This window comes from Equus caballus, chromosome 4 (genome assembly GCF_041296265.1).
Source record: "Equus caballus isolate H_3958 breed thoroughbred chromosome 4, TB-T2T, whole genome shotgun sequence".
Lineage (NCBI taxonomy): Eukaryota > Metazoa > Chordata > Mammalia > Perissodactyla > Equidae > Equus > Equus caballus.
In genome coordinates this window covers 5,436,662-5,462,722 of record NC_091687.1, presented here as the reverse complement: position 1 = coordinate 5,462,722, position 26,061 = coordinate 5,436,662, and the positions used below count along the sequence as shown (strand labels likewise).

At 35.6% G+C, this 26,061-nt stretch overlaps 1 protein-coding gene across 5 annotated transcripts in view; it reads right to left on the bottom strand.

Moving 5' to 3' along the window:
• The window catches only part of KMT2E (lysine methyltransferase 2E (inactive)), a 96,045-nt gene that overhangs the window by 60,855 nt on the left and 9,129 nt on the right, over positions 1 to 26,061 (bottom strand). For 3 of the 5 annotated variants that reach the window (XM_023640149.2, XM_023640150.2, XM_070265369.1), the window contains exon 2: positions 8,584 to 8,768. In XM_023640149.2, the coding sequence (XP_023495917.1) occupies positions 8,584 to 8,654 (71 nt within the window). In that variant the 5' untranslated portion in view covers positions 8,655 to 8,768. Of the gene's footprint in view, positions 1 to 8,583; positions 8,769 to 11,567; positions 11,641 to 26,061 lie in introns of all 5 variants that reach the window. The other 2 variants (XM_070265368.1, XM_070265370.1) reach the window with 1 other exon arrangement.

Genomic DNA, 26,061 nt, shown 5'->3' with positions numbered 1-26,061 from the left:
AGAAGGATAGTTTCACTAAAGCCAAAGGTACAGTCAATAGCATTAAATCCTAACAAGAGAGCAAGCAACATAAGGCCTGCAAACTATGCATTATCTTCCATGTGATAGCAGCACGTCAAAGTAAAAGCCAAACTGCGGGCAGCAGGTGGAAGATTAATAAAAGGGAGAACAATGCAAGGATTCAAGCATTTGAATAGGCCTACAATTTAGACACTTCCCATGGAATTACAGAAATGAGAGGTACAGATCATACTGACAGAGGATCAAGATTTAATCCAAATTAGCTACTCCCAGGCCCTACCTCGGACCGCTTGAGGTGATGCTGGGGACCTGCAGAAGGTGAAATGCTGTTGCTAACTTGGTAAGTAGAACAGGTAGAAAAGACGTGGTGGAGCTGGTTTGCATCTGGTCCCAAGGGAGTGTCAAGGGATGGCTTCCTTCACCTCAGACTTAAAGCGGATTTGTTTTGGCCTAGAACTGGTGGTAGTAGATCTGCTCCTGCTTAGTCTACATAGACATAGTGTGGAGGGCGGTTCCTAGACCCCCAGACAATGCTGTCAGAAAGCTAGGGGTGGAGGAGCAGTAGGTGGGTCCTGCTTGATGTGAGACAGAGTGCAGGAGGACAGAAAGCGTTCAAGAAAATAGAGTCTCTGCTGCTCCAAAGTGATGTTCAAGCACTATCCTAGAAGGTATTTTAAAGATCACATCATCCAACCTCCAGCTTTACAGACCAGGAGATGACTGATCTAAGTGTCACAAGCTCTAGATTCAACCCCTAATTCTACCACTAAGTCACTGTGTATCTTTGGGATATGCCACCTAACCACTCTGGGTCTCAGTTTCCACATTTGTAAAATGAACTCTTAATTCTAAGTCACGTGCTGTTACGATGGCAAAGAAAATACTAAAGGCACGATCTCTTAAATTGGTCTAGCGATGTTTCCCATCAAACTTCAATGTTCCCACTATGCCTATGAAATTTACCAGAGTGCTATTTATGCCTGTGGATCAGTGACTTGACATAAACAGCTTTACCTCATTTTTGTATTACAAAATGGTACCATGTGTCACTTTATTAGAGTTACACAAAGCCTGAGTCCTGGTAATCCTGAATCTATGCCACCTTAATTTCATTACTTCACAAAGTTTACAAATACAGAGAATAGTCTAGTCACTAAAATTAAAATTATTTCTTTATGTAATATTTCCATTCTCAAAAATGCAAATAGGCTATTTTCAAACGTGTTGTACTAAATTATTGCCGAAAACTTACAAGACAGAACTACCATTTTGTTTGCAGTAATCTACCCGATGTTGTCACATTTTTTCTGGAACCACTTTACAAATTTAAAATCTTATTTGTTTATACCAAAATATTCTTATTCTTTAAAAAGTCACCACATTATCCTCTAAGCCACATCACACGTTCCTAGTGCAGACATTTAAGTAAGTTAGGTGAACCGAGCTGGAAATCTAAAAAGAGAAAAGTGCCGATTATTAAATTAAGAGAGGCATTTAGAGGAAAACAATAAGTTAGAATGATTGAATAAGTCAGTCGATTGCTCAGAAATTGGACTCTTATGATTTCCTTCTTCCTCATCAAAAATTTAATTTCTTCCCTGTATAAATCTTCAAAATATAGTTGGATTTTAATGAGAAGTTCAGTCTTTTAAGTGAAACCTCTGCTTTCCTTTTATCATTAAAATGGTCAATAACACACACTTGGGTATCAGTAATGGCACATGGATAGACTGGCTACCTAATTGTTATGGTAATAGGTGTAAAAGATCTCCATGAGTTCTCAACATACTCCTTCAGATTTGTGATCAAAACTTGTCCATTTCTGGGGCTGGCCTGGTGCACAGCGGTTAAGTTTGTGCACTCTGCTTCAGCAGCCCACGGTTCGCTGGTTTGGATCCCAGGCTTGGACCTACGCACCACTTATCAAGCCATGCTGTGGCAGGCGTCCCACATATAAAATAGAGGAAGATGCGCACAGATGTTAGCTCAGGGCCAATCTCCTTCAGCAAAAAGAGGAGGATTGGTGGCGGATGTTAGTTCAGGGCTAATCTTCCTCAAAAAAAAAATTTTTTTTAAACTTGTCCATTTCTTTCATCCTTGTTATAGCCTGCTCTTATTTTTTAAAGATATCACATTAACTTAAAAATAATTACAATAGCATACAAGAAATTTTTTAAAATGGAGAGAAGGTTTGTGTGACATCCTCAGTTTATCACACATGGCATTTTACTTCATTTGAGTCATGCATTAACAAACCCTAGGTCTTCTGACCTATGTGGTAGCATGGATCTGGGGCCAAACAACCCTGGGTTCAAACTTAACTCTCTTTTTTACTAAATGTGTGGCCTTAGGTAAGTTTGTTCATCTCCTTGAGCTGCATTTCTTTCGTAAAATGGAAATAACACCTGCCTGACTTTTCGCTGGGATGATTAAGAGATATTATACACTATGTTAGACACAGTCGTATGGAAATAGTGAGCTCTGTATTCGGTATCACAAGTGAAAAAAATTAACAGAAAAAATGATTTATGATTAAGTTTGAAACAAATGAGAAATGCAGCATCATTCTAAGAATTCTAAACAATGCTAGGACAGTACTTTAAAATAGGCTTTTGAGGGGCCGGCCCCGTGGCTGAGTGGTTAAGTTCACACATTCTGCTTCGGCAGCCCAGGGTTTCATCGGTTCAGATCCTGGGTGTGGCCTAGCACCCCTCATCAAGCCACACTGAGGTGGCATCCCACATGCCACAAGCAGAAGGACCCACAACTAAAAATATACAACTATGTACCGGGGGCTTTGGAAAGAAGAAGGAAAGAAAAAATCTTAAAATAGGCTTTGAATATTAAAACAAAACCACATTTAAATGAAACCACTTCCAAATTCGGACAAGCAAATCAATACTCACTTTAAGAGCAGTAGAAAGTATTAGTTTCTTGATAGTGGATTAAGTATAAACAAATCATAAGCAAAAATGTTAAGCACTAGTGAAAAATGAACAAGTAAAAAGCTACTGAAAACATTTCATTATACACAAAACATTTTGGTATCTTCAATGACATAAATTCAGACTAAAGGCAAACACCTCAACAAATTAATGAATTCTGTCAGCAGGTGGCTCTAGTGACAACGAAATAACTTAGTATCAAATTTTATAGCAAAATATAGGTAGTAAAAATGTACTGAATCTCAGCAACTGGAGTCAAAAGGAGTCACATTAATACTTCAATCCAAGTCCTCTTTTTAAATGAAGACACCAAAGTCCATTAGGTGGCTTGTTTACGGGCTTACATGTATGTTAGTGGCAGAACAAAACTGAAAACCCAGATCTCTCTCTTTAGTACTCTTGAGTCAACAAATGAGCATTTACTATATTGCCAGGCATAGTACGAGGAGCTCTCCTCCAAAATAATTCACCTCTAACTCACACGTTACATTTATGAATTTGTCCACCTCATCCAAAAATACACATAATTCTATAAAAGCTAATTATAATGATTTCTAATGGTACCAAGGAATATTTGGTAGTAACAATAATATTACAAGGAATACAAAGCTGGCAATCATGTTCCCAGTCTCTGAGAGGGAAAAGTAATTTAGCTTTTCTTTTTTTAAAAGGCTAGGAAAGAAGGAATCTAACACTCCCCATTTATACCTCTACCCACTATCCAGTTCCAGAAGAGTCTGTCATCTCTCTTTTCTTTTTTTGCTTATTTAACCACTTTAGGAATTCAGATCGTTGTAATACCAGAGGTAGAAGATGTAAAAAGGAATAAAAGAGGTAAGTTCTATCTATTAAGATAAAAAATATACAATTCTAATACACGCTGAACTCTGGGGTTCACCTTTCCTGTGTGTCTAGTGACAATGGAGTCTAGGGTTTTCTCTTATATTCCTCATCCTTGAGCAAAGACCTGAGAATACCTTTACACATGCAGTCATTTATCATACTGAAGTTACTACTGCTAGAACTGAACCTACTACTTACATGAGAAACAAAGTAACAAAAACTAGTTATGTTACACAAATCATTCTTTGTAATAATATTAGTAAAAGAGCTGTGAAAGAAAAGGCCTAAAATCAACACATTGAGTTCTGCCTCTGCCACTTACCTGCTCTAGGAAACTAAAGTCTCCTCACTCATAAATTGAGAATAACAATCTCTATCTCATAGCTATATCTTGATCTTTCTCAGAAAGAGACAGATTGTTATGACCTCACTATTACAACTTCCATAACTAGCGTAGGCTTCACTGTTCTTTTCTCCTCTGAGATTCTACCACTTTATTATCTAGTTTAGGACTTCTCTATCCAATACAGTAACCACTGGACATATGCACTACTGAGCACCTGAAACAAGGCTGGTTTGAACTGAGAAGTGCCAGAAGTATAAAATACATACCATTTATTAGTGTGGGAAAAAAACAATGACATACCTTACTAATATTTTTTATACTGATTAGGTGTGAAGATGATAATACTCTGGATATAGTCACTTAAAATATATAACAATTAATTTCTCTTTTTAAACCTCTTTAATATGGCTACTAGAAAATTTAAAAGTATACATATAACTCACATAATATTTCTATTGAACAGCTCTGATCTGGAGTTGTGACTTCTCCAGTGATATAATTTCCTTAAGGGGAGAGAGAAAACTTTACACTTTGCCTTTGTAACCCGAGCCTCTAGTAAAATACTCTCCACACAGCTAATGCTTATAAATGATGATCCAAAATGTGCTTTCTCTTGAATTGTTAAGTCCTATCCTGTGAAATTATGCTAGAAGCAGGAAATCCACGTCTAGTATTAGCCTACATTTATCACACGCAGTTAATTTAAAAACTTTACAGATACAGCTTCCTGATAAGAAAGGTAGTCCCCGATTATTCCATTTATGGTCACTTTGCTAATCAAGTTAAGAAAAAATTATATTTACACTTAGCTCAACTTTCCCTTTAAATATATTACTACCTTTCTACATTTTCAGTTGTACCAAGGATTATGCCAAGCACTAGTGAGAAAAATCAGTCAGTTACTACGTTAACTTGTATGTTGTGATTGGTATTTTTCAAATCTAAGGACAAACAGAGTGCAGGTAAAAGCTTACTGCTAAGATCTAAGATGGCTAACAGGCGATTTCTTGGAGTATCTAAGAGTCTCCGCTTCTATTCACCAAGGTCTAGGTATTGGTTTTTGTTAATGCTATGTACAGTAAAAAGTTATTTTTAAATAAAACATCCTTGTAGTTAAGCCTGCGAAATATTCACAACTGCTTAAAGAAAATCTTAGGCTAATGAAACAAAATTTTATTCTTCTTATTAAAACAGATATCCTTGGGGCCGGCCCTGTGGCTGAGTGGTTAAGTTCGCACGCTCCGCTTCGGCGGCCCAGGGTTCCGCCGGTTCAGATCCTGGGCGCGGATATGGCACCGCCCGTCAGGCCACGCTGAGGTGGCATCCTACATGCCACAACTAGAAGGACTCATAACTAAAAATATACAACTATGTCCTGGGGGCGCTTTGGGGAGAAAAAGGAAAAATAAAATCTTTTAAAAAAAGCAAAACCACACAGAAAGATAACCTTAAATCACAGTCTACCAACCTTCAATAATCAGTTATTCCTAAAGTATTTAAAAACCATTCTTTTTAGTTCAAACATTTAGGCAGAGCCACCTCTTGGCAAAGTAATGGGGAACAGAAAGAAGTAAAATATAAGATCCCTAACTCTGAAGGCAAGGGAAAACAAGCCCAAGACTTTTCAACACTTAGTAATGAGAGGAAAACAAATACGTAACAAAGCAGCAGCTGGACTTGGTGGAAATGAATTTTATTTTAGAGACACAAATAATCCAAAAGCAAATGTTACTGAGTATAGAAATACTGGACTAGAGTTTAGCAAACCCATTTTTCATAGATCCTGAACTAGACCTTCAATTTCCTTTCTTTAAAATGCTACAGATAGGGGCTGGCCCCGTGGCTGAGTGGTTAAGTTCACGCGCTCCGCTGCAGACGGCCCAGTGTTTCATTGGTTCGAATCCTGGGCGCGGACATGGCGCTACTCATCAAACCACACTCAGGCAGCATCCCACATGCCACAACTAGAAGGACCCACAACGAAGAATATACAACTATGTACCGGGGGGGTTTGGGGAGAAAAAGGAAAAAATTTAATCTTTAAAAAAAAAAAAAAATGCTACAGATAGACTAGATAAACTCTAAATGATCCAATAAATTCTCTTTTATAATCTTAGAAGTGAGTATAAATTTGGTCGACTACACTAATTCATTCAATAAACAATCACTAAGTATCTCCTAAATTTTAAATTAGTTTAATTTTTAATGATAACACTCTATTTTAGCAGGACCATCATTTCTTAAAAAGTAACTAATATATAATTAATAACATTACACAGCCACGAGTGCAATAAAATGTACTTCTCTCTCTTTGTTAAAAACATCTTATTTTGAAATAATTATGTAGCTTCACAGGAGGTTAACAAAGAAAGGCATAGGGAAGTCCAATGCACCCTGTCCCCAGCATCCTGCATCTTAATACAACTATAGTATGTTTTGATTATGTATGTGAAAGAAAAAGGAAGCAAGACGTTAATTATATCAAAATTTCTTATGAAAACAGCTCCAAAAGCTTTATATTTCTGGGAGAAGGAGAAATAATGTGATTTAAGAGTCTTTTTAAGCTTCTAGATTTTATATATTAAAAAAACACAATTTAAAAGCTTGAAAATTAAACCACAAAAATTCTGATGGTTGTTCCATATTAAAAATTGGCAATAGTTATACCTTCTATGTCCACTGAGTGGGGGGAACTATGCCCAAGGGACATACACAGGTATGTGGAATAGAAAAAAAATCATTTTCTAAAACATAAATGGTTATTAAAAGATAGTCATTCTGTAAGTGCCTACAAATTGATCATTTTCCCATAATAAAAATGGCCATATTTGTATCAGAAAAGATTTGGCTTCATAATATAAACTATACTTATTCTATAAATACTCTATAAATGCTTTTAATACAGAAAATAGGCAGAAAGCTTTCCCCTACACTGCCCTCTTTCAACATACTATTCATTCTGAATATTCTTTCATTCTGTTTATGAATTGCCTTATAGTATACATACTAGACATGCAAACAAGGCACAGATGTATCTCACACCGTATACTAGACAAATTCTTATCTAGTATATAAACAACATTTCATAAATTACATCTTGTATTAACTGCATAGAAGACTAAAGAAAAAAAAGACTGTCGAGGTGAATATTTTTAAGAAGCAACAAATCTTTGATTATTACCAATAAATGCCTATAACTATTACCAGATATACATTTGCATCTGTCAGATGCTTTACACTGAGAAAGACCAGTACTCTAGACTTGGAGCCCCTTGCCTCTCAAGCTATCCAGGTTCTTTTCTTCCTTAGTAGTGTCCTATTTGGGCAGAATGAGTGGCAATCTATTGTCCCAAGAGTACCCTATTTGGCAATCTATTATTTTACAACAAAATAACTTATACATAGTGCAAAGAACATAATCACTGTAAAAAACTATATTACAATAATCATACAGTTAAAAGAACTGTTACAGGAATATTAGAGAGCATCTGTGGGTCTTTCCCAATGGAAGAAGCAGGAGTGGTGAAAACACTTCAAGACCACTTGAAATACCAACAAAAGAAGAACAATAACAGCATTTTTGCCTTTCCATACACCAGTCTCAAGAACCCTAAAATAAATTTCCTTTTCCTTAAATTTAAATTCCACTTAGTTCAGCTTTCTGGTCAGTAAGAGTACCATAAGGCACAATACAAGTATATACTGAATCACAGAACAAACATGCATCTTTCCATCCTTCAGCTTCCAACATCGTCACTTGAATCCCTTGCAATTTCCAGAAGCAAATAATCAATCAATCTTCATAGCAATAACTCAGTGTTTAAGTGGCTGGTCATTCAAAAACAAAATCTAACGAAATCTAGCCAGACAATTAATTGCCTAGACCAAATAGCCTAGAAGCAAGGTAAGAACCTCTCACTGGATCCATCAAAAATGGGTCCCATAAAAGTAAAATCTGTCAAAATAATCACCCAGCAGGAAATACTTCCTTTCTCTTCTTTAAAAATGGCTTGAATTTTGTTTTTTCAACTCAACTTTTTAAAAAACAAAGCAAATCCCATGTTTAAGTGGATATTATACTTTAAGAAAAGATCAAATCTAAAACTAAATTACCTTTCTAATATAAATATGACAAATCTTACAATTTAAAACAACAGTAACTATTATCTTGATTCTTGATGTCAACAATCAGCAAATGGAAAAGACAAAGAATTAGAAAAAAATTAAGCATTTTGGCTCAAAAGTTATTTAAAGAGTAATTTCAGTTAAACAAATTCTTGCCTTCAAACGTCTGATATTTTATTTTAGCCAAGCCTAAAATGAGAAAAAAAAATAAATGCAAATCAAGCACTGCTCGGTTGTGCTAAAATAATTCTATGAAATATTTTGCCTTTCCCTATCCAAAATACCTTTAATTTAAATACTTACTCTGAGCCTGCAGCCATTTCCAAGTATGACGTTTCTGCTGTATCAACCCCCAACGGGATCACTATGCTCATGACGTTCGCCTCTGGTAAATTCGATTACTATGGAGTCCTATGCATTGGTATCCAAAACACTGGGGCATGCCAGCCACAGTGCTCATTGCAAACATCTAAGTGCATCCACAAACCCTGTTTAAAAGAAACGGGAACAAAAAGTCAAGAATCGTCTTCACATTCCTAGCAACAGTCACACTATAACAACAGTAAGTAAAATACATGAAGAAAGCATTCTTTATTAAAATGTCAATATAAACTGGAATTTGTTCAGGAAGTCTCTATTTTGTTTATTTTTCTGGAATTAAGTTATGTGACTTTGATCAAAAGAAAAGTCTGTGAATCATAATCTTCCTCAGAGAATGAATTTAGGATGCCAAGAGAAGGATTACTAACGTAAATTACTTAGAGAAGAACCAACAAATATTACTCATTTTTGAAAGATAAAATGGAATTTCTTATAGCACTAGTATCCAAAACAAGTCTTCTCGATTCAGTGAGTGATCTAACAAGAAACTAACGACTACTGAGTCCTCACCATGGACGAAGCACCATACTAAGCTTTTGCACGGATGATCTATTTAAACCTCACAACTCTGAGGTAAGGATCTCCACTTTACCACCGAGGAACACAAAAGCAAGAAAGGTTAAGTAACTTAACCAAGGTTGCTCAGCTTCAGAGATAAAACCAGGATTTGAACCAATTCCACTCTATTGTTTATATATGTATAAAAGGAAAGCTATTTTATTTATAATAAAATCAACCGTTTTACAGTGGTTGTCATTTTCCATACTACATAAATACACGCATATTAAGGGGGTCCTCAAGTGTTTTTTAAAGAAATTTACCATAGTAACAGAAATATATTTAGCTTCAACATCAATTTTTCTAATCTAAATTCACTGTATAACACTTGCTATACGTACTGTGTGTGAAATAGCTACTCAAAATCTTTTCAACAATGACATAGTACAACTCGGAAACAAAACAGAGATATGGCAACAGGAAAAGAACAACAGTCAAAACTGCCCCTACCATGCTATACCTGAAATGCTGAAAAGCAGTGTTTCTTTGAATAGTAATTCTTTTATTTATCTTTAATTTTTACAAGGAAGCTTGAGAATACCTATGTCAGGTTAATTCATGTGTCACAGATGATGCAGGTTGTGAGCTCCTATCTTATGGGGGAAAATACCGAAACAGGGAAATAAGGTGGTAATAGAGCTTTGAATTCTCCAAGAAAACTAGTCTTTACTTTTAAATCATGTTTAAGTGGGGGAGAGCTACTAGATTACAAATTATTATAATAAAAATATACAATAATAGGCAATTGCACTTGGAAGTTAAAACCACAATAAGCATTGGCATCTGTCTCTGACACCCACTAGATGCGGGAGCCAGGTGTTACTCAGCCTCCGGAACCACCAGGTTCCTTGACACTGCCTTACGTGAACTGGGCAAGCAGTAAGTGGTAGCCACAGAAGACGAGCTGCTCTTATTTCATCAAGAAAAGTGTAGATAGAAACACTCTCCAGCTCTCATGTAAAGAGAATCTTCCAAGAGTTTTTGAAAATAACTATGGTTCTCTACTTGTGATGTTTTTACAGTTTGCTCCATCAAATTAAAACTGTGCTCTAAAAACAAAGCAGAGTGAGAAAAAGGAAAGCTTGCCCTACCTTCTTTTCTGCACCTGTGACCATATTAGTTACTTCATAAAAGCCATATTTATTTAACCCACACACAGCTACAAAATTATAAAATTTCTAAATAACAAAATGCAAGCAATATACAAAACTATAAGTTTGTTCTATTTAAATGCTACATTATTTTGTATTTCTTTAAAATGCTGAAGAATTGGACCTAGTAACAGGTAACAACTACAATTTTTTTAAAAAAATGTTCTTCCTTGATGGTAGCATCTAGTTGGTAGAAGTTTCCTTTAGCTCAGATTATCTTTACATTAAACTCATAGGAAATCTTATATGTTAGGTATAGCTTATTAAATATTTAGTTGTGCCTTTTTTTTTTTTTTTACCAGAAGCAGAAACTGGAAAGCAAAAATCAAATTACTATGCATTCTTTTAGGTAACTGACTAATATTTCCAGCCTAAAAGAATCTATTTGAGTATGCATTTAATAGTGTGCCTCTTTTCTACATAAATATACATTCCTCAATAAACACTACATTTGAGCTGTTTTTAAATAGCAGTGAAGAGCTTGCCATAAGCCTATTTCAAACAATGGCTTACATTTGTGTGATTACTGCCTGTCTCTCAAACCCCACACAGTGCCTGTTACAAGGACTGGTGAACGAATTACAGCACCAGGGATGAAACTGCAGCTCTGGCCTCATTAACCAAATGAGTTGTCAACCTATACAACTAGAAGCTATAAAAACAACTACATGACACCTTTTCCAGAAATGAGTCTCTCTAAAAACACACAAGCTCATCCCCAGGATAAAAACACATCACTTCTGAAACAGAACCACAGACTGAGTTTGATTCAATAGGAAAAAAGATCTCAGTAACTTACTCACAAGAGGTCAGAAGACAAGCAGTCTTATCTACTGAGACCATAAAATGGCAAATATTTCACTATATTCATTAATATTAAGAACTCCATAGCCAGAAAACTCACACTGTTTAAAAATCCAGTTGATATTTAATAAAATCATAAATTCATAAGGGTCAAATCATTGTCTTTAAGAAGAAAAGAAAGGGAAAGCCAATGGAGTAAGTTGAAAAGATGTGAGCTTATAACACGGGCTTAACTAGAGGAAAAACAATTCAACACAATCCAAACAATTACCACAAAGCTTTCACATCTTATATGGGAATCAAAAAACTGGTTATCCAACTGGCAAGTAAGATACACACAAAATACAATGAGAATAAATGGAAGCCATTAAGAAATAATATAAAATGAAATACCATGAGATGTCTGGTAAATGTGAGGTCCAAGAAAGAATAAATGTCTTCACAAAACCTGCTATCCAGAATAGACCTAGAAACCAAGTGAACATAGGAGTATTGAGCTATTTTTAAATGGCATAAAATTACAGGTACTTCTGCCTAACATGGCACCTAAAACCAAAGGGACTCAAACACAGCAGCTAATTCTTTAAAAAATAAATTTATTCTTCACTTTTTTATACAAATGAATGTAAACACAAGTAAAGGCATCAAACTATCAAATCAAACTGAAAAGAAACTAGGAAAATACGATATTAACAAAAAGATTTAGCAAAGAAAAGGCAATGATACCAAAACAAACAAAACCCAAAAGTGGGAAAAACAAGACGAAATGCAAGGAAAAGCAAATTAAATTAGAAAATAGTCTATCAGAAAAACTGGAAGACTGAGGCTGCTTTTAAGACCACATCAGGGCTGGCCCTGTGGCCGAGTGGTTAAGTTTGCGCACTCTGCTGAAGGCAGCCCAGTGTTTGGTTGGTTCGAATCCTGGGCACAGACATAGCACTGCTCATCAAACCACACTGAGACAGCGTCCCACATGCCACAACTAGAAGGACCCACAACAAATATACAACTATGTACTGGGGGCTCTGGGGAGAAAAAAGGAAAAAAAATAAAATGTTTAATTAAAAAAAAAAAACAGACCACATCAAAAAGTTCAGAAAACAAAAATACCACTGAAAAGATGAATACAATACCCAAAAGGCAGGGAGGAGGAAAATTTTTTTCCAAAATTACAAATAAAAGTGCCCAATCTAACATAATCTCTTTGAGGAAAGGGTCATTTATTATTATCTTTCTGTCCTTTATAAGTACCTTAACACAGAGATCCATAAATATTTAAAATTAAATCAATGTTTATATTTTGGACATGTATGACTAAGAATAAGAGGGTTAATTTTTGGCTGAATTACTAATGGAAATGAAATAAAGAAACTTAAAAGAAACTGTAACAGACCACACACCTGAGATTTCCTTATAAATCAGAAATTAAACTGCCTTCACTACTCATTTAAGATTTTTTATTTACAGCAGTTGACTAAGGTAAATAAAAAGAATACTGGTTGATCAAGATCTATTACCAAGTTACTACCTATGAAACTTTGGGCAAGTCATTTCACTATTCTGGGCTTCAACTATAAACGGAAGTCGCTTAGGTTGACGATCTAAGTCACAAGTACATTAACAGATTATTCCTGATAATCAAAACAACAGAATAAATATCAGATTCTAAAAAGCTACCAAAAATAAATCTGACAACAGAATGAATTATATATTTCTCCCATTGGGTTAATATTAGTATCAGACAGCGCTCCATGAGCACTTACCTGACTGATACTCAAATCTCCCCAACCAGAGGTTATAACAATAGTAATAACAAATACTGAGTGCTTACAATGTTTAATCCTCACAATGAGTCTATGGTGTAGGTCCATTTATTATCCTGATTTTACAGATAAGGTAGAGAGGTTAAACTTGTCCAAAGTTCCATAGCTAATGAATAGCAGAATCAGATTTGAACCCTAGCAGTCTGACACATTCGTTTGCTTGAAATTAAAATTTGCCAGATGATTGGTATAATAAATCATCTAGACTTTACAGTTAAGGGGAAAATACTGACAACTGCCTCTCTCAAAAAGACGAGAAGTTAAATACATACATAAGTGTCTCGCTTCAGAACACCTGGACTGCATTTATCCTGGCACACTAAATGAAAGAACAGTAACAAAACCCAGCTGCTCCTCCCCCAAATCTGATCTCCTCAATAAACTTACATCCACTCCACAACAATGCACTGAAACACTACGAAAGGAGAAGCATGGGCTCAAAATCTAAAATCTGTATTTAAAATATTTCGGGGATGGTGCAAAGCACATAATCAAAGGATAAAGATACTCAAATTCTCTATTATTTTCAGGAACAAACCCATGCCTCACTAGTAAATTGAAAACAACCTAGAAGTGAAGGGAACTGTGCTTCAAATTTGAGATTACTAATAGATGCATAAGGATATTCAATTCCTTATACAGAACTATTTATTAAGCAAAGACCACCTATCTAATCAGTTAAATTTTAACTTGAGTCTCCCATTTGTTTTCTAGAGACAAAGAATTTTAATAATTCAACTTACACTATAATACTTTTATAGCAAATAAAATCTTTATTTAGAAAAATCTGTCTTCTTGTAGTCAGTTAATGTTGGTGGACCTACTTGAAAAATAGAAACCTATATATAAAATTCAATGTTCAAAAAGCACATTTTCTGGTTATACTAGAGAGTTTCAGAGTTTCACTGTATCATATTTAATATTTACTACAATTCCAACCACTACTACTAAATTCAGTATCAAAGTAGCAATGCTTTAGCTTTCACTCTCTTATTAATAATGGTTACTTATTAGTAACGCTTGCTTATTCTCTTGAAGCCTTAGTTCTTCATCTGTAAATAGGAATAATCATAGAATATATTTCTGAATTGTTTCAAGGACTGTGTGGCACTCAGTTCATTAAATATTTAGGAAAAGTTCTTAAGATATATTGGAGAACAATTCTCAGCTATTATATTTGTAAAAGTCAAGTAAACTATTAAGAATTTCTGATCTATTCCAGAGACCATTCTTGTCAGTAAAGGAAAAAGGATGCTTCTGTATTGTAAATTTGAACTGCAAATTTAGAGAACACGATTTAAGTAGTTTCACTCAAAAAGTCAACAGCCAAACACTTCTTTATTACAAACTCAAAACACAGTTTCAATTATTTCCTTAAACAAAAATTTGTGTACAGACTAATGGTTAAAATAAATAGGTCACCTGAATTCTGAAATCTCAAACTGTCAAAACGAGATTGGTTCTGATGAGATTCAACTCTTTAAAGAATAAACCAGTGGCAACTCTCATGATGTTACCCAATGGCACCAAACCACCCCTACACAGCATACAGTCAAGAATGAGGCACTTTCCAAAATCAGTCAGTAATTTTTACAATCCATACTGGTTTACCTTGCAACCCAGCATACCTGATCTTTAGCTCACTAGAGATTTGATATTAGAATGAAAGTAAAGTATCAAGAACAACCTTTTAAAAAAATATACACAAATGCAGAGTGAACCATAATGCAAACTATACACCGGTTGATAACAAAGTGTCAATGGTGGTTCATCGATGTAACAAATGTGCCATAATGATGAAGAACACTGATGATGGGGAAGGTTGTGTGTAGTGAGTGGGGAGGAGGCATGTGGGAACTTGGTATTTTCTGCTGAATTCTGAGGTAAACCTAAAATTGCTCTAAAAAATAAGGTCCATTAATTAAAAAATACACGTATGAATATGACATAGTGAAATATTTGTTTGGCATTATATAATGGGGTACCATTCTTTCTACCAGGGTTTTTCGGAAGCTATTCTAAACATCAATTCTGCAACTAGCTAAAGTGCTAGTACATTCCTCCACCACCACCCCAAAATCCTCCTAAATTAAAATAAGTAATTTCAATACTATCCAACTTTTTAATGTACCACGTTATTATTTTTTAATAGTATTTGCCATCCCCCAAAGTACTGGAGATCATTAAACTATAATGTAAAATCTAGTAAAATGTGGCCTTTTATGAAAGTAGCAATTCAGCGACTAACATCTAGTTAGATTAACATCTCCGGGTATAAATGTACAATTTCTGTTCCTACACACACGAAACTGTTCTTAGAATTTTTGTCTTTGTTCATACCTGAGAATGTACCTGACCAAAAGTGATTTCCTTCGAAAATAGTTATCTATTCCCACTTTTTACTTGCCATATGGCCCATGACTACATACCTTAAAATGTATTACTCCATATATGAATGCAGAAGAAAAAGAATCTTCAAACTTAAGAATAATCATATCTTCCCAAGGTCTTTAAAATACTGCTTTTAGGTACAAAAGTAATGAGCACCATAAAGAATTACACCACATACTTCAATGGGTTCTAAAACTTGCTTCAGTTAAAAAAAAAAAAATTATCGACATGAGTAATTTTTAAACTGTGCTCTCAGTAGTCCTAATGGAGTTGGGGATTGAGACAGTAGGAGAAAACAGTGGGGGAAGTTAACAAAAGAAAATGAGAGACAACACATTCTGTAGATTTAAAAGGAAAAATCTGAAGCTGCATGTTCTATGTGGTAGCACGAAATGGGAAAATAACATTAAATGGAACACCAAGTAATACAAAGGAAGGAACTATTGATACATGTAACAACTTGGATGAATCTCAAGGAAATCACGCTGAGTGGGGGAAAAAAAGAATCCCAAAAAGGTCACATACTGTATAATTCCATTTATATAACATTTTTGAATGACAAATTATAGAAACAGAAAACAGATCAGTGTGGTTATAAGAGGGCAACACCAGGGATTCTTATGGCAACCGAACTGTTCTGTATCTTAACTGTGGTGGAGGATATAGGAACCTATGGGACAAAAATGCAGAGAACTAAATAGACACACATGCACACACGAGTACAAGTAAAACTGAGAAATCTGAAAAAAAACGGATGGCTACAAGATTGTATCAGTGTCAATATGCTGGTTGTGATATTGCACTACAATTTTGCAAGATGTTCCCATTAAGGGAAACTGGGCAAAAGATATACAGAATTTCTCTGTATTATTTCTTAGAACTGCATATGAATCTACAATTACCTCAAAATTAAAAATTTAATTTAAAAAAAGGCCTTAAAATTGTGGCCTTCAAACCGTTTTTGAGTATTGATAGAAACCTTCCTACAAATGAAATCTTAGAAATCTAAGTATCCATTTTGATTGAAGGATGAAAAATAGTTTTAATCTCCTATGCTTTTCCCAATGATCGCTAGCGTCAACCTGAAGTGTTATATTAAAGAGGCCAAAGCCAGATAGAATGGGAGAAGGCCACAAGGATTAGTGATGTCTGCTAATGGGCACGGCAGGCATTTCTATCTCATATTTGCTATGTCTGTGGTTAAAAAGGGTGGCAGAGGAACATTCCTGTCTGCATATCCTCCCACCTACTAGTCAAGTTCCATGAAAAGCCTAAGCCTTCCTGGAGAACAGTTTGAAAATCAATGGCTAAAAGAAAATACTGACTGACTCAGCATGTGACATGAAAAACTTATTTCAGTGGTAAACTCTACTTGTCCAAAAGCAGAAAAGAAAAAGTACTCTTCAAAAAGCAGTGTTAAAGTCTGCTGTAATTAAAAAATCAACCAAAAATAACCACAAAAGACCTGCATTTATCTTTTAGTCACTCAACCTATACGGACTATCAGGCTGGTTCATTCTTGCTTTTTTAGCCTTCAAATTAAGCACGCCACCAGGTAAGGACATAGTTGGGGGTTTTTTTGCTGAGGAAGATTCACCCCGAGCTAACTTCCAAGCAAATCTTCCTCTATTTTTCAGTATATGAGCCACTAGCACAACATGGCCGCTAACGGCACAGTGTAGGTCCATGCCTGGGAACCAAACCCAGGCTGCTGAAGCAGAGCACACTGAACTTAACCACTAGGCCACCAGGGCTGGCCCAGGAAGGGCATACTTTTTGACTGAAACAATCAAAATTGGCAATAATTTTATTTTCTCATTCTTTATTCTAGTCTCAGGTAAGACAACGTCCACACTCTCCAAGATTAACTAAGTATTCTTTCTATCACATTTTGAATCGTTTCTTTCAGACTACAGAACTTGAATCCACTCTCCTTTCGCTATCTAAAAAGAACACGCATCAGAGGATATAAACAGACATTTTTCCAAAGAAGATATACAGATGGCCAACAGGAACATGAAAAGATGTTCAAGATTACTAATTATTAGGGAAATGCAAATCAAAACTACAATGAGATATCAACTTACACCTGTCAGAATGGCTATAATTACCAAGACAAAAAATAACAAATATTGGAAAGGTTGTGGAGAAAAAGAGAACCCTCATACACTGCTGGTGGGAATGCAAAATGGAGCTGCCACTATGGGAAAGAGTAGGGAGACTTCTCAGAAAATTAAAAATAGAAATACCATACAATCCAGCTATCTCACTACTGGGTATTTATCCAAAGAACTTGAAATCAACAATTCAAAGAGACTTATGCATCCTATGTTCATTACAGCATTACTCACAAGAGCCAAGAAATGGAAGCAACCCAAGTACCCACCAACTGATAAACGGATAAAGCAGATGTGGTGTATATGTGTGTACACACACACACACACACACACACAAATGGAATACTACTCAGCCATAAAAAGACAAAATCATCCCATTTGCAACAACATGGATGGACTTTGAGGGTACTATGTTAAGTGAAATAAGCCAGATGGAGGAAGACAAAAACTGCATGATTTCTCTCATATGTGGAAGATTAAAAAACACATGGACAAAGAGAACAGATTTGTGGTTCCCAGAGGGGAAGAGGGTTGGGTGGGCGAAAGCGGTAAAGGGGCACATATAGATGGAGATGGAAAAAAAACTAGACTATTGGTGGTGAGCACGATGCAGTCTATACAAAACTGATGAATAATAACATACACCTAAAATTATACAATGTTATAAACCATTATGAACTCAATAAAATAAAAAGTAAAAACAATGTGCATCAAATGTAATTAATAGGATTTAAACAAATGTTTCTGACTCTACTATCTGTATTTCATTAGCCCAGGCCAGGGCTACCCGAATAATTTTCCAAGTGGTTTCTCTCCCTATTCTAACCTGACCTAAACCAGTGGTTTTCAAACACAGATCCACAAGCTGCTACTTTTCACATACCTGGGATTGAGAGGTGAAAACAACATATTCCTAGGCCTAACTCCAGATATTCTGATTTAGTAGGTTTGGGATACAGCCTAGATGCCTTATCAGGGGGAAAAAAAAAAAAGTGCATTCGCTCCAGTGCTCCAGTTTAGAACAACTATTGAAACACTGAACAGTACATACTTCACAGCTTAGTTTCTTAACTTTACACTCTTCAAAAATGCATAGTATATAGCTCACAGTAATTTCAGTCAAGTTCCTAATCTTGACATTATCAGGTTACCTTGTTCCATACTAATATTCCAATATATTATCCCTTTGTGATATATATTAGAATTCCAATATATAAACATTCCAATATATAAATCCTCTGATTATGGCAGTCTTTTTGCTATTGTTGGCATATTCTTGCTCATTCCCCATCAAATTTTCTAAAATCATTTTCCCTTACTTCTATCTATCCCACCCAATAGAAATCTTATTAAACCTTTAAGGATCATTTAAGTACCAATGCTTCCTTGAAGCCTTCTCAACTTTCCTACAAAACTAGCTTTGACGTCTCTAGTAGGTCAACCTCCTGAGAACTGTTGCCTCATCTGTAAACAAAAATTTGACTAGGTTAACTCAAAAAACTGTTTCAGCTATAAAACCTGTTCCACACTAATCTCTTCCCTTCTTAACCTCCCAAAGAATATATTACTTATAATTTTTAACCCCTGGTTTATATTTTGACACATTTATTTTGAAAGAGCTGTTAGATATACAGCTTCCACAGTTAGATCATCTACTTCACCCTACAGCAAAATCTGAGATATTAATATACTAGCTCTCAAAGCCCAGAATGTGGTGGCTAATATATCACCTAAGTTCTCTTGATTAAACCATACTTTCCGTCTCTCTAACACATTCAGTGCCCTCCTCCCCTTTTAGATGAACATGAAACATATCTTAAACACAAAACAAAAAAGCTGCCATTGAAGAATGTTAGTGACTGATTTCCTTCTGGAACCTTTTTTGTTTGTTTTTTTCTAATTGTTTCCCTTTTCTTTATTACTCTAAAATGTAGTCTTCCCTCAAGGTTATTAGTCTCCCTCAATCTTGGATTTAACTTTTCATCCCTGTTTCATTTCCTATTCCCAGCTGTCTATAGGATATTTATCTATTCAAATATCTGTCATCACTGCAAAACTCAAATAAACCTTGCAACTGAATCTTTTCCACAGCTTCTTCCACTCCTTATTGGTACCCCATTCTCCAAGCTTTTGTTTGAGGAAAATTAGCCCTGAGCTAACATCCACTGCGAATCCTCCTCTTTTTGCTGAGGAAGTTTGGCTCTGAGCTAACATCTGTGCCCATCTTCCTCTACTTTATATGTGGGACACCTGCCATGGTATGGCTTGATTAAGTGGTGCATAGATCCGTGCCAGGGATCGGAACTGGCAAACCCTGGGCCGCTGAAGCAGAGTGTGCAAACTTAACTGCTACATCACCGGCCGCCCCTCCAAGCTTTTTTTTTTTTCTTTTTTTTTTTAAAGATTGACACCTGAGCTAACATCTGTTGCTGATCTTTTCTTCTTCTTCTTCTCCCCAAAACCCCCAAATACAGAGTTGTATATTGTAGATATAGGTCCTTCTGGCTCTGCTATGTGGGACATCACCTCAGCATGGCCTGAGCAGTGCTATGTCGGTGCCTGGGATCCAAACTGGCAAAACCCCTGGCCGCCGAGATGGAGGGTGTGAACTTAACCATTTGGCCACGGGGCTGGCCCCCGAGCTCTCTTTTTAATCTTTCTTTTCTCTAGTCTCCTATTAATATTTGGTCACCCAGTCTTCTGCGCCTCCTCAGTGTTTCAGATTCTTTCTTCCTCAGTTTCCCAGACCCCCACCATCACAGTCATCATCTGAATAATTTCCAACAATCAACAATTCTTCCAGCTTGTTACCATCAAGTTCTGAGTACCTTGTCTCCAAACAACGGAATAAATCTTTTGTGTTATTTAAGCATTTTCCCCTCAGATTATGGCAACTATTCTATTATTTCAAAATAGAATAAATTCAAATTCATTCATTTAGCATATGTATTGGGCATATACTATGTTCTGGATACTGCTCTAGGTAGTGGGGAAGGAGCAGTCAACAAAATTAAGTTGCTCTTAAGGCACTTGAAATGAGCTAGGACAATCTCATATGATTAAGGGTATCTTAGAGTAGTTTTCTTAAGTAACTGCCTTTGATTAATGATTTGTGTATTCTCATTACCTTGCCAAGAATCAGTCCTTCATAAGGATCAATAGAAAGCTATGATAATTTTCAAATCACTTGAACTGAAATTCTTGATCAGTCCCTCTAGGCCTCTCATGAAAAATGGGTAAAATATCTACCTTGCAGAGTCGCTGTGTAGAGTAAATAAGATATGTAAATACACTGTAGATAGTCATTGAGGAATGTTAGTGTCTTGCCTCTTAAAATTAAAGGCATGACGTTTATACTATTCAATCCAATGGTAATTTAATCAATTCCAGTTACAATACTGTTGACCACTGAGCCACTCAATTGGTTAAAGAACAGCAGCTCTATTACTGTAAGTATCTGAAAAGTTATCTTAATATTCCACATACATTTAAAATATTTATAAAAATATTAAGCCTAAAACAAGAGTACTTTAATTTCTAAGTATTTAACAACCCACAAAATCAAGCAAGAGACTAAAATGAATAAAAAAGAAAAAATACTTTTCATGTTTAAACCGTTTATTTCTATGGCATTTTTCCTAGTCCTTTAATTCTAAGACTTACAGTATTCAAAAACTTCTTCCTCTTCATACATTATATAAACAGAAAAACAAAAACAATAACCTGGGAATGGAAGGGCTAGTGTATTGCAACCAGAGAGCTGATGCTTGGAAAAAAAGTGTGTGTGCATCTTATCCTCAAAAACGACCTATGGAATTAAGAGATCTAGGGCTCTATTAGGAAAAATACTCAGATACACAAGCTTTATTAACTTATCATGTGTCTTCTTTTAGAGTAGGCTACTCTAAAAGCCTGTCTTGAACAAGGCATATAACCACTGAGAAACTTTACAACAAAGGGAAAAGTAAAATGTCAAGAACGAAGTTGTTGGATACAATAAGTGCTATAAGTAACCAGTATATCTTACTATAAGAGAGGCTATACCCACTTTCACTTTTAAATTTCACTGTAAAGACCTTTCTGTAAAGAGATCATATACAAATTAAAAATAATCCGTACGTACTGAGCTAATCAGTTACTCTTATAAGTCATCAGAACACGGAGAAGGAAGTTGCTGTGTGAAGTTGTGGACTGAACTAGAAATGCTTTTCCAAAAATCCTTAATGAATCATTTACTTTAGGAGGTAAGAGACAGAAACTTTAAACTGCCTATAAGTGATACTTTAGCCTATACCAGCAGAATCTCTTTTAAATCTCCACCATCACTCTAGATTAAATTTAAATGATAAATATCACAGTTTCTCAGATATTCTCAAAGTAATTACATTAAAAGAACTGCGTCTTTTGGCACAATCACACCATTTCCATAAGATCTGCCAGTTTTAACTTGGAATTCAAAAATCAAGCAGTTGTTACATTAATATATAACTAATAGGTTACTAGTAACCATACAACAACTAGGTTACAATAGACCAAACAATTACAAGCTAATATACACAAACTGATCCCAGGGATATTAGCCAACACAATCATCAGTTACTTTCCTTAGGAAATATGTGCAAGATCAGCAAGCCAGAAATTCGTACCTACCCTGATGCTTTCACATAGACAGCATTCAACTATTTGCCACGAAATGAATCTAGTTTATAGTATTATCAGAGTTAGAAAGGTCCTAAAGAAGAGCACAATTTAAATCTCACAAGATAACAAAGGTTGTTGGATCCTGACACCTCAACATGTCTGACAAATTCCAGAGACATTTGAAATCTGTCATTTTATCTAGGCAGAGTCCTATAAACCCCACTGGACAAACCAGAGTCAGATTCTCAAAGAGCATTTTTAGATTTCCAAGATTCTAAAGGAAAAAAGAAAGTTACAGAATATGGTAGGATCCATCCCCTTTAGGATTAAAAAAAGAAACCTGAATTTATATACACAAAATAGGGACTAGAAGTTTGTGAGTTCATCAAAGTCAGTTAACGTGGAGAATTATAAAAAAAAAAAACTATATATAAAAAAATATACCTTAAACACTGTATTTTTCATTTAAACTATCATTCATCAGTATTTTGGTGTCAAGCCAAAATGTTCTCTTTGAATATGGCTTCCCTAATTGGAATTCTGTGCTCTCATTCCTGTATAAACCATATCTATCAGGCATTCTCTACAGGGTTTTGTTTTAGATTATTGCAAGGTAAGAAACCAGCAAAACACTTGTGGAGCAATGTGAATGCAGACTTTCTTCTAGATTTTTATTATTTTTCCCCATAATCTTTTAGTTATCTTACCCATACCTAACTAGACAACAATTTTCTTTAGCAATTAATTTGCCTTTATCAAGTATTCCAAAGCATTTAACTTAGTTTTCATTTAAACAACAATTCTCTCTTTACACCTATTTATCACTGGTTTACGTAAAATCCAATTAAATAATATAAACACAATACAAGTACGGTGGGATTAGCCAATTTGGGAACAAACATATGACTCTCATGAGCATTCAACTCCACTAGTGGAAGCAAAACAGAGAGTTTTACATCATTCAACATGCAATGGGCATTAGTATTTTTTAAGAAAGAAATATTAATCCTGCAGGTTGGTTAAATGATGGTTAAAGAAATGTCTACAGGACCTACATAAAACACTTCAGGAAAAATGCATAAACTATAAATAGTTGTCACCTCAGCACATGAGAGACGCTAGGGATGGCAGTCAGAGACTCATTTTTTTCTAGAACTACAGCAGAAACAGCTATAAAGCTTACTAAGAATTTTACACATATTAGCTCACTGAATTCTCAAAACTACTCTATAAAATAGGCTCTATTATTACCTCCATTTTGCAGGTCAAGAAACTAAGGCACAAAAAGGTAAGCAACTTGCTCAAGGTCACACAGCAGTACAACCTGGTTTGAGGGCAAACCAAAGTAGTGTGGTTCTAGAGTTTCTACTCTTAAACCCCATGCAATACTGCCTCTAAAGAAGTACTACTTGAGTTCTTTTAATAAGCAAATATTACTTTCATAATCTTAAGAACTGGATGGGGTAAATAAGCATGTCACACAGTATGTCACTCCCCAAAGCAAATTTTCAGTAGCTCTCCCATAAAGTCTATATTCTTTTACCCTGGCATTCAAGGCTCACCACAACCTGATCTCAATTTGTACTGCTATAATTCCAATCCAAGACTCTTCTCCACATCACACATGGGTTCTGGAAACCAACAGATCATCTCGAACTGGGATGTACAGAAGCACTAAACATAGAGAGTCTGTCACATGACACTAGACAAAGCCAGTATTCCCTCATTCAGAGAATCCAAAAATAGTGGCCTAGTTTCTCAAGAGAGTCAGCATGGTTTCTTGGAAAAATATAAAGCACCAAGCATCAAGACCTAAATTTTAATCCTTGAACAACCACTATCTAACTATATGACCTTGGGAAAATGATTTAACTTCCTTGGGACTTAGTCTACTTGTAAAACAAAAGGGCAGAGCTAGAACAGTGTAAAAATCAGTTGAGACTAGTACTAAAATGCAAAGTCAAGACCCCACTAGAGGGGCCGACCCCGTAGCCAAGTGGTTAAGTTCACACGCTCCACTTCAGTGGACCCAGGGTTTCGCCAATTCAGATCCTGGACACGGACCTAGCACTGCTCATCAAGCCATGCTGAGGTGGCATCCCACATACTAGAAGGATCTATGACTAGAATATCCAACTATGTACTGGGGACTTTGGGGAGAAGAAGAAAAAATAAGATTGGCAACAGATGTTAACTCTAGTATCTTAACTTTAGTCAATAGGGTACTAGTCAAGGTGTTCAAGATGGGGGTTCTAGTACAAAAGAAAATGCTCTAGTTCATCATGGGACTTATTTTTGCACCTTTCACCCTATACTTTTTTAAAACAATAGGGTAAGATTTGGTAGCACTACAAACTGAAGTTTCATTCTCTTAAAACACAGATACTGTTGATTTAAATGAGTTTTAAATCAATGAAGCACCTACAAAATGCTAAGAATCCACTGTAGCATCTCATTAATCCTTACTATTCTGAAACATGATTATCTTAATTTTCTCAAAAGAAAATTCTAAGTTTTTCTCTTTGACAAAGGAGTTGAGGGCCTATAATGTAGAAAAGAAAGTCTCTTCAACAAGTGGTGCTGGGAAAACTGGACAGCCACATGTAAAAGAATGAAAATCGACCATTCTTTTTCACCATTCACTAAAATAAACTCAAAATGCATCAAAGACCTAAAGATGAGGCCTGAAACAATAAGTCTTCTAGAAGAGAATATAGGCAGTACACTCTTTGACATCAGCTTCAAAAGAATCTTTTCGGACACCATAACCCCTCAGACGAGGGAAACGATAGAAAGAATAAACAAATGGGACTTCATCAGACTAAAGAGCTTCTTCAAGGCAAGGGAAAACAGGATTGAAACAAAAAAACAGCCCACTAATTGGGAAAAAATATTTACAAGTTATTTATCTGACAAAAGGTTAATCTCCATAATATATAAAGAACTCACACAGCTCAACAACAAAAAATCAACAACCTGATCAAAAAACGGGCAGGGGAAACGAACAGACATTTCTCCAAAGAAAATATACGGATGGCCAATAGACACATGAAAAGATGCTCATTATCACTAATCATTAGGGAAATGCAAATCAAAACTACACTAAGATATCACCTTACACCTGTTAGAATGGCAAAAATATCCAAAACCAAGAGTGACAAATGTTGGAGAGGCTGTGGAGAAAAAGGAACCCTCATACACTGTTGGTGGGAATGCAAACTGGTGCAGCCACTATGGAAAACAGTATGGAGATTTCTCAAAAAGCTAAAAATAGAAATACCTTATGACCCAGCCATCCCACTACTGGGTATCTATCCTAAGAACCTGAAATCAGCAATTCCAAAAGTCCCATGCACCCCTATGTTCATCGCAGCATTATTCACAATAGCCAAGTCATGGAACCAACCTAAGTGCCCAGCAACTGATGATTGGATAAAGAAGATATGGTATATATATACAATGGAATACTACTCAGCCATAAAAAAGGACAAAGTTGTCCCATTCACAACAGCGTGGACAGACCTTGAGGGTACTATGTTGAATGAAATAAGCCAGACAGAGAAAGACGAACTCTGTATGACTCCACTCATAGGTGGAAGTTAACATATAGACAAAGAGAACTGATCGGTGGTTACCAGTGGAAAGGGGAGGCTGGGGGTAGGGCACTAGGGGTGAAGTGGTGTACCTACAACATGACTAATAATGACGTACAACTGTAATTTCGCAAGGCTGTTAACTATCATAATCTTAATAAAAAATTATAAGAAAATTCTAAGTCTTAGAGACTATAATCTCCACTTTAGAAATATTCACAAGTCTCAAAATTTTCTTCTCCAAGTGTCTCAGAAAATTTCCAAAGAAATTAAATTAATAATTTTCATTCAATATGTTACCCAGGGCCTGAATGAGTAAAAC